At 44.7% G+C, this 9,615-nt stretch overlaps 1 protein-coding gene across 1 annotated transcript in view; it reads right to left on the minus strand.

Annotated features, from left to right (window-relative positions):
* Positions 1–9,063, minus strand: part of NECAB2 (N-terminal EF-hand calcium binding protein 2) — a 161,603-nt gene extending 152,540 nt beyond the window's left edge. The window contains exon 1 of the mRNA XM_081015873.1: positions 8,707–9,063. Within this exon, the coding sequence (XP_080871999.1) occupies positions 8,707–8,931 (225 nt within the window). The 5' untranslated portion in view covers positions 8,932–9,063. The remainder of the gene's footprint in view (positions 1–8,706) is intronic.
* Between the last annotated feature and the right edge of the window lie 552 nt (positions 9,064–9,615).

A 9,615-nucleotide genomic window follows, 5' to 3' on the forward strand; every position in this document is an offset into this window, starting at 1 on the left:
AAGGGCTCAACAACTCTCCCTCAGTCACCATTCCTGCAATGGAGGGTTAGGGAGCCACAGACCTGCAGGTCATGTGTGGCCCTCAGACTCTCCCCAGGATATGCCTATCTCAAGTACTTTTGCCTGGCTAGAATGTGCTTGAATGGAGTGAGCGAGCGGATGTGTAGAAACCTCTGTAGCTAGAATGTACAGTACCTGTTGCCTCACTCATTTCTTGCCTCTGGCCAGCCTATCAATGTCATGCTTTCCGCAACAGAATGCGGCCCTCAGGCTGAAGTCATTTCCCTCCCCCTTCTGCAGAGGGAAACATGGAGCTTCCTCAGCTCTGCTCAGCAGAGTCTCAAGCAAAGTAACTTCACCAAGGTCAGAAAGCAAAAGCAATGAGTGAATGATGTGGTGCCCAGTTCCATGTGGGCAAACTCACTGGATTTCACCGGCAGGGCCAGGGCTAGGACAGGGATGGAGTGTGGCCCTCCAGATCTCCCATCCCATCATCTCTGGCCACTGACTAAGGTGGCTGAGGCTGATGGGAGTTGGAGTCTATCCAACAACATCTGAAAGGCCATGGCTTCCGTGGGCTACAACAACAGTGAGAAGGTACAAACCTTGATGATAACGCAACCTATAAATTCTCTCTCTCTCTTATTTATTTATTTATTTATTATTATTATTAAACATTTGACAATAATAATAATAATAATAATAATAATAATAATAATAATAAGTGCTGCACACATTAAAAAACACAACAGAACTTGCCCAGAGTTGTGCAATTTAAAAGAGATCAAGTTGATGGATTATTCCAAAATGGCTAAAATGACCGGAAGGACCAGAAATCAGAAAGACCAAAATTTTAATAAGGAATGGGGGAAATGTATAACTTATCTTAAAGACCATTGTAAACAGTTACTATCGTTAGTAGGACTGGAATATCACTTGTAGTTTCATGGTGATTTTTGGATACAATGGAGAGATAAAAGATTTGGATTATTATAAAAGAAGCAGGAGGAAATGATTAACAATAGGACCCACAAAGGGGAGAAGGGAAGTCCAAAAGATTCCTTGGAATCTTGTTTTTATGTTGTATGTTGGACATGTGACTGTAAATTTTTTATCTGAAAAACCAAATAAATTTATTTAAAAAAGAAAAAAGAAAATGGTTAGGAAGCTGTCGTATGCTGAGTCAGACCACTGGTCCATCTAGCTCAGTACTGTCTGCACGGGCTGGCAGCAACTCTTCTGGATTTCAGGCAGGGGACATTCCCAGCCCTTCCTGGAGATGCCAGGTATTGAGCCTGGGACCACCTGTGTGCAAAGTACATGTGCTATCATGAAGCTGCTGTCCTTCCCCATCAGACACACACATCTAGACACTCATATTGCCCCTCCAATGGGGCAAATAGCAGTTTGGGGTGTGTGTGTGTGATTTCAGTGGGAGAAAGCACCGTAGAGGAAAGGGTTAAATTCCCCCCACCCCCTCAGTGCTGTGGGGCAGATCTGCATAATAATAATAATAATAATAATAATAATAATAATAATAATAATATATTATTTATACCCCGCCCATCTGGCTGGGTTTCCTCAGCCACTTTGGGGGGCTTCCAACAGAATTTTAAAATACAATAGTCTATTAAACATTAACAGCTTCCCTAAACAGGGCTGCCTTCAGATGTCTTCTAAAAGTCTGGTAGTTGTTTTTCTCTTTGACATCTGGTGGGAGGGCGTTCCACAGGGCAGGTGCCACTACCGAGAAGGCCCTCTGTCTGGTTCCCTGTAACTTGGCTTCTCGCAGCAAGGGAACTTCCAGAAGGCCCTCAGCGCTGGACCTCAGTGTCTGGGCAGAACGATGGGGGTGGAGACGCTCCTTCAGGTATACTGGACCAAGGCCGTTTAAAGTAGGTGGGTGCTTCTATTAACATTTAACATAAATGTGAGAGATTATATGCACAGATCTTCCATGTTATGTGCTTCCTTTGGTCCTTTCTTAATTTTTTTAATCATTCCAGGATCAAAGCAGTATAATAACCACCTATGGAAAATATAGCTTCTTTTGCAAAAGATGACATCAATGAAGTCAAATTAGCAGTGATATGGCTGGATGTCAATGACACCGACCTGAAACTGACCTTTTAATTACATTGTATGGGACAGTTACTGGAACTGCATCCTTCAATGCTTGACAGAAATTATCTGCTTGACAGTCTCTGAAACTGAGCCATTTTAAATAGATATGGAGAGAGTTGGTTAATAACCCCATGTTGTGCTTGCAGTTCAGTCCATCGCCAACACATCGAGGCATATTATGTCTCCCAAAAGCAGAGCATACTGTTTTGTTTTTCATGAATGCCCCCCCCCCCCCAACCTGTAAGACCTAGAATCAAAATGTGAATAAGCTAATCTTAAATGCTGGGCAAAGCAAGTGGAATCTTGGCAATAATGGAATAGCTTGTCAAGTATGGGAAATAATAGAAATCCCAGACAAATTAGGAGGTAATTTGAAGGAAAATCATAATTAACTTCTACAGGAGTTAAGGCGGAAGCAGCAAGCCAGAAGGGGGAAATTAGGCCAGAACGGCAAATCGATAGAACATTACACAACAAATGCTTTATTAATGAGGGCTCGAAGGAAGCACGAAGGGCGAGCCAAGGCAGCTATCAACTTTAGCATCACAACTCATTTTGGAGGCTGATCAACATGAGAGAAGTCAGATCACACCCATGAGCTCTGTTTTCAGACTGCGGACTACAAGCTCATAATTGAAACTGGTTATCGTTCAGTAATCAAGAAGCCAAAACACAAGGAACAGGGAATCCATAGTATCAAAGTTACATATCAAGACTAGAGGAACCAAGACTCTGCATGCGGCTCAGTTAAAAGATGCTCAGTTAAAAGTATAGCAAACAACACACAGCAAACACTGTATTCTCCACCCTGTTTTATATGACGGCCAATGGTGTAATCAGGAAAGACCTTGGGGCAGATGTCAGCAAAATGGGCAGGAAAGAACCCCAAACACAGAAAGACTAACTTGACACATTTGGAAGTAAGCAAAATGATATCCATTACCATCTAAAAAGGGGTACCTCGTAAGTACATTAAGTCCAGAGCCAAAAATTACCTAACTGCACCACTAATAACAGTTCTTTTTGAAGGTTTCTACAATTTATTTCCAGTTTAGTCTGCATCTGGAATAGAGATAGGATATCTCCACATCAATTTGCGGGGTTGTTTTTTTTTAAGTCATCACAAAATTTCATCAGCATTTTACTGCTAATATCTCCTAATATACATGTTTGCATACAGTTTTGCCTAAGATACAAATTCTTGTAAGACAATTTCCCCAAATGCAATGCATTTTTGGGTGTTATTTTCACTAATATGTGCATTGTTGTGCACACTTACCCTAATATATGCCTTTTTTGCCAGCACTTTCGCAGGTAAACTGCTTTGAAAAATTCAGAGAAGTGTGAATGTCAAAGGATGATTGTGTTTTGGGTCATTCGTTGGATTGTATTCAACTAAGTCTTACTCAGAGTAGACCCACTAAACTTTGTTTTTTTAAAAAAACTATGTTAACCATATCCACTTACTTCAATGGATTTACTTTGAGTATGACTAACACTGAATCCATTGTTTCAAAATCTGCAAATCCATTTGCATTTCAAAGCTAGAACAGCCATTCATGTTACGGACTGGCTGGATGCAGAGGAGAGGTGGGAGGCAGCAGCTGGAGAACCCCCAAGGGAGGAAGTTTCAGAGTCAGGGGACTGGTGATGGGATGACCATGAGTGGTCAAAGGGAGAAGACATCTGAAGGCAGCAGACTGGGAGGAGGAGGTGTCACAACCTGAAGAAGTAACAGAGCTTAGTGAGCAGGAAGAGGGCAGTCCAAAATTAGAGGCTGCTGAAGAAACCAGGGAGTCTCCCCTTCCTACTGTGAAAAGCTGCATTCCTCCCTGGTCTCCCAGAGCATGGAGAGTGATGAAGAGGGTGGAGCAAAGAGAGATAAGGTGAAGGAGCTTCAGGTTGCTGGGGAAGGACCCAGGAGAGGAACCTTAGAGAGTGGTGGGAAGACGGGGACCTTCATTGGGACAAGACCCACTGGGAAGAGTTGCTGTGATCACCAGGCCTGCACTGTTTTGGTTTCTTTGAATAAAGAGTTAATTTCACTGACACCAGGTGTTTTATCACTGGCCTGCTCCTGACAGTCACCAACCTGGTGCCTCCCCAGATGTTTTGGACTAATCAGCCTTGGCCAGCAAGGCCATGTTGGCTGGGGCTGATGGGAGATGTAGTCTAATGCATCAAGAGGGCACTAGATGGCAAAGGCAGGGCTAGAGCTTCCCTTGAAATTCAAATTAAGAGAGATGTTTTTGTTGGGAGAGTGTCAGGGAGAGATAGAATTAAAGTCCTTCTCCCCACACCCAGAAGATGGAGGCTGATCAGGCTTCCCCCAAGCTCTTGTTTACATCATGTTTAAAAAATGTTCACTTTAATTGCATGATGCAGCCATGCAAGTGACGTCACAGCTAGATTGGTCCTCAATCTCAAAATGAATCGGTTCTTGTTTGTTTTCTCTGTCACATTAACAGCATTCCCAAGGGGTATTCCAGACCAAACAGATAACCGCAGGAGTACTTGAGAGAAAGGTTGAAAATCAGCAGGGTTGTGTGTGGAAACTTGGATCCATTTGTTGTTGTGTTTTATAATCCTGGAAGAGAAATTAATACATGGTGGTGGTTGTTTTAAAGAAGTTTTATTGTGACCAATTTTGGATTAGCCTGCCTCATCAAGAGGCTTTGATTTGGAGCCGTTATTAAGTCATTTTGCGCTACCAGTTTTTCATTCCAAGTAGCATGGAGGAAGATATAAATGTATTCACTAATTAGGCCTGCCTTAATGTAGTACAGATGAATCAGTTGTTGTGAGAGGGGTTGCTTGATGGACAACAGTGTTAAATGAGCCAGCATGATTCACTCACCAATAATATTCCCCCCTTTAAAAAAATGGGGGGAGGATATTGCTATTAAAGTGTCAAGTATATTAACAAATTTTAGGAGAGTTAAATTTACACTCGGTACATTAACTATCAATTCCAGCTGGCACTATTAATATCTCATTTTCATAATATGATTCTGTAAAGCTCTTTAAAAAGGAAAGAGATGTTATATAATTATTTTTCCCTGTGGTTTTTATGCAAACCACTGCTTTCTCCTCCATCTAAGTCAAATTTCCCAATGCCCAAGATGTACTATTTTTAAAATAATAATAATAATATCGGAAGAACCCTTTACCCTTATATATCAGGGATGGTGGGGAGGAGAGAGAAATTGCAAGGAGGCACACGCAGAGCAATAACTTAGAGACACTGTGGGAACTCTCCTTGTTAATTTGTTCCGGTGCATCTCTGCATTGGGTCCCATGATTGGATCATTCAATCTTCCCAATGCAGAAAGCCACAAAAATTACTTGCCTTCACGGAAGGTTGATTGGGAGGCGATCTGGTGAGCCTCGCCTTTGATTACTCAATTTATTTGTTTTCTCATAGTGCACTGATGGTTCTCTCCAATCTCACTAGTACACACTCTGGCATACAGCTTGGGAATGACCAGATCTAACCCCTCAATCTGTCTTTGCCTAGTTCTGAGCCTAACTAAGAACTAGGGGTGGGTGAATCACTTCAGTTTTCCTTCAGTTTCTCATTTTCTAATATTAAGTTCCATTCTCCACATTTTCCATAACACTTTATGTGGTTTTTAAATAACCTTTATACAAATTCACCAGTATCTTAGTATAAATTTCTCCATATACACAACATCTACATATTTTTGCAAAGCAACTTTCCTCATTATTCATTTTTGTATGCCATTCTTACCGATATATGCCTTTTATGCTCAATTTACCCTAGTATCTGAATTTTTGTACTCATTAGCTGGTTGGAGAACTGCATTGCAAAATCCAGATAAACACAAATTTTGAAGTACGGCTGAGTTCACATATTGTTTCAAAAAGTGCAAATTGGGTAGGTTTGTTGTTACTGTAAATGTGATCTGAATCACATTTTCCCCTCCATCCCTATTCAGAACTTAGATTATGGGTACATCATGTTACATTAAGCATTAGCGAAAGCCGAGAAAACTCTCTGCAGATTTTCATTTGGCATCTTTCAGGTAGCCTTGATTTTAAAAGTTGCAAGGATTCACTAGCTTAAAACAGCACTTAGGTAAAAATAGAACTACAGTAGCGTGGAGCAGGAAAAAACCCCAGCCTGCTAACATTTTTTACAGCAAACCCCTGATTCTTCTTTTCATCAGTGTAGTGTCCTGGAGAGTGTTTGTGTTGTGTGTATGTGAGAGGGGTGTGTGTGACAAATACTATTAATTTGTAAGCAATTTGCTACAGAATTGTAGTTATGGTAGAGTATCAGGGAAGTTAGGCATTCATGTTCATCCCCAGAATTTAATGTTATTTTCTCATGTCAGGAGTTTGAGGTTCAATCCCCCTTTGGGGAAGGGGAATTCTGGCAGGAGAGAGCTAATTTTGTTTCAGAATTCTCAGAAAGATGATTGAACTTTTTAGCTGATGGGAAGAGAAAACAGCACCAACCAGCATTTATAACTGCCAGCATCAGCACCTATCTACCTTGCATATTGTTAAGATTAAATAATAGAAAACATCAATTCTTGTCTTTTTCCAAATGGGACTGCCCATTTGGTAATATGAGTCTTCAAACCCATTCACTGAGGTGACACACATAAGCTGCATATTTAGATAAGTTTCAACAAATCTTGTATACCCATCATATGCCCTTCTCAATTGTGGGCACGCTGCGGAGATTCCCACTTATGCAAAGGCTCACAGGAAGCTGCCTTATACCGAATCAGACATCAATCTATCTAGCTCAGTGTTGTCTGCACTGACTGGAAGTGGCAATCCACGGTTTCAGGCAGCAGTCTTTCCCAGACCTACCTGGAGATGCCAGGGTTTGAACCCGGGAACTTCTGCACGCAAGGCAGATGCTCTGCCACTAAGCTACAATCCTCTCTGTTGCATACCATTGCTTTGCCGTAATAAGATAAACCCTATACTCAGACTTCTGCATCCATTTGCCACAGAAGTCATGGCAAGCATTGAAAAGAGGGAGGTGTACGCTTCTCTTCTCCAGGTCAGGGGAATAACAATCACAACCAAACCAATCTCATTCTTCCAAACCCCTCTTCTCCCTGCGATGTCTGCTCATCCAACATGGCACTTCTGAATTCAGTAAAATTTTCTAGCCCTGCAATGAGGGAAAATCTGAGGCCAGCCTACCTTGCAGGGCTGTTGTAAGAGTTACTGAGATAATGTAGGTGAAAGTGCTACAAAGTGCAGTGAAGACTCCACGATGTGACATAAAACACAAAGTGTTAGTATGACATTTTCCTCTGTCCTCATCTTCCATAACTGGAATCTCTCAAAGCTCCCCAGCTTAATTACTTTGTATTGTGTTTGTATGTGTGAAATTCAGAGAGCAATTGCAACTCCTATGCCAGCCTGTCCCTCTTTGAGGGGGGTAAATGGCTTCCTGTGCCCATTAACTGGAGTGGGCTGCACTGCCTTTCCCCTGGGCTGCTTTTAAGGGGAATTTATTCTCTTGGGAAAGCTATGCCAGGAGAACAACCAAGCCCAGGTCTCTTACTGGGACCCTGCAAGAGTCGTCTGCCCTGCCCTTCCAGGGAGAGATCCCACGGCACAGCCCTGCCTAAATGAGGGCAGCCTTGAAAGCGCTTCCTCTGGGGTTGCTAACTTCCCGCCTCTTGACAGAGATCCTGTGCTTTTAACAGCTGCCTGGAAGGCAAAAACACTTATTAGGAAAGGCTCCCACCGCACGGAGAAGATGAAAGCGATGATTTCCTTTGCAAAATCCCAGCCTTGAGCCCTCCTGGAGAGGGGGAAAGTTGGCTACCCTTCAGTGGCGCAGGGAAAACGGTCTGCACTAGCTCAGGGGACACCCGTTCAGGACTTCGGTCTATCCCACCTGGAAGCCATTGCTCTAAGAAGAACAGAATAAAACCCCTTCTTGACTTAAATCTTGATGCGCACCCCCCCCACACACACAATTCAGGTTTCCTCCAGAGTCAGACCCAAAACTGCCTTCCCTCCCCCATATAGTTTGGAGTGGGGAGGGATATACCCATTTTAAACCCAATGAGACAAAAAAAACCACCTGCTAGGGAATTCAGCGGCGGGGGGGATCAGCGGGGGGGGGGGGGAGAGAGAGAGATCACACCCTCATTGGCAAGCAGAGAAGTCACAGCCCTCCTTTGCCGTTTGCCCCCCGCAAAAAAACCGGGGGGAAATGAAAGGATTTGGGCTTTTGCAAAGGTAGACTGCGCCCGCACCTGGAGGTTCTACTAGAGCCTCGCGCAAGAGCAGCGAAGGGGACGCCATTCGCCAGGTCACTTGCGAGCCTCCAACCTCGCGTGCTGCAAGGCGCCTGGCCACATAAAGAAGACCAGGGCGCCTTTCAGTAGAAATCAATCTCTTTTTTTCTCTGGCAGGTGAAGAGGGGGAGAAAAGGTCCAGGTTTGTTGGGCAGTTGCGGGCGAGGCGGAGGGCGAGGGCGAGGGCGCCTCTTCCCCTGCTTGCCTGCCTGCCTGCCTGGTCTCCCGCCACCCGCCCGCCCGGGTCTGGGCTGCAGCTCTCGGCTCCGAGAAGGAAACTCACATCCAGGATCACGGAAGCGCCTTTCCGCTGCTCGGGGAAGCAGCCGTCCTGCCCGGCGGCCGCCTGGCCTTCCTGCAGGAGCTCCCGGTCGGGCAGGATGCTCTTGTCGCTCATCTTGGTGACTATCCAGCGGAGCAGCCCGTCCAGCCCCCCGATCTGCGGCTGCTGTTTGCGGAGGAGCTTGTGGACGCTCTCCCGGCAGTAGCGCGCTGCCTGCTCACACATCTTTTACAGGAGCCTTCATGCTGGAGCCGGGGGTATTCCCTCCCACACAGGCTACATCACCCCGCCGACGGCGGCTCCCGGGCGAGGAGCGGGCAGGCGAAACCCCACCCCCGCCTGCCACACTCCCCGGAGGAGGGACGAGAGAAGGGGGTCGCCAGATCGCACCCCACCCCCCACCTAGGGATGGGGGCTGCCTGCAAGGGATGCATTGGGGAAGGAGGTGGAGGGGGTGGCTGGGAGGAAGACGCTTCCTCAAGCACATTTCTCCCAGCTCAATTTATCTTGCAGGTGTTGTTCTTATGCAGATATACATATACATATACATATACATATACATATACATATACATATACATATACATATACATATACATATACATATACATATTCTGGAAGTTACAGAATACATAGCCAGGGGCCTTGTGATCCTGTCAGGTCATCTTCCCCAACCTGGTGCCCTCCAGCTGTTTTGGACGGCAACTCTCATCAGCCCCACCCAGCAAGGATTATGGGAGTTGTAGTCCAAAACATCTGGAGGGCACCACACTAAATATTCTCCCTTTTTCTTTCAGTAGAAGCTGAAGATGTGGCAAACGGTGCCAGCTGCTAAAGATACAGACTTTGAACTGAAGAACAGGCACATTCTGAGACTAGGAATTTGTTTCCATTTCCCAGAACTGAGCTC

Source organism: Podarcis pityusensis (assembly GCF_964106645.2).
Source record: "Podarcis pityusensis genome assembly, chromosome: 8".
NCBI classification, from domain to species: domain Eukaryota; kingdom Metazoa; phylum Chordata; class Lepidosauria; order Squamata; family Lacertidae; genus Podarcis; species Podarcis pityusensis.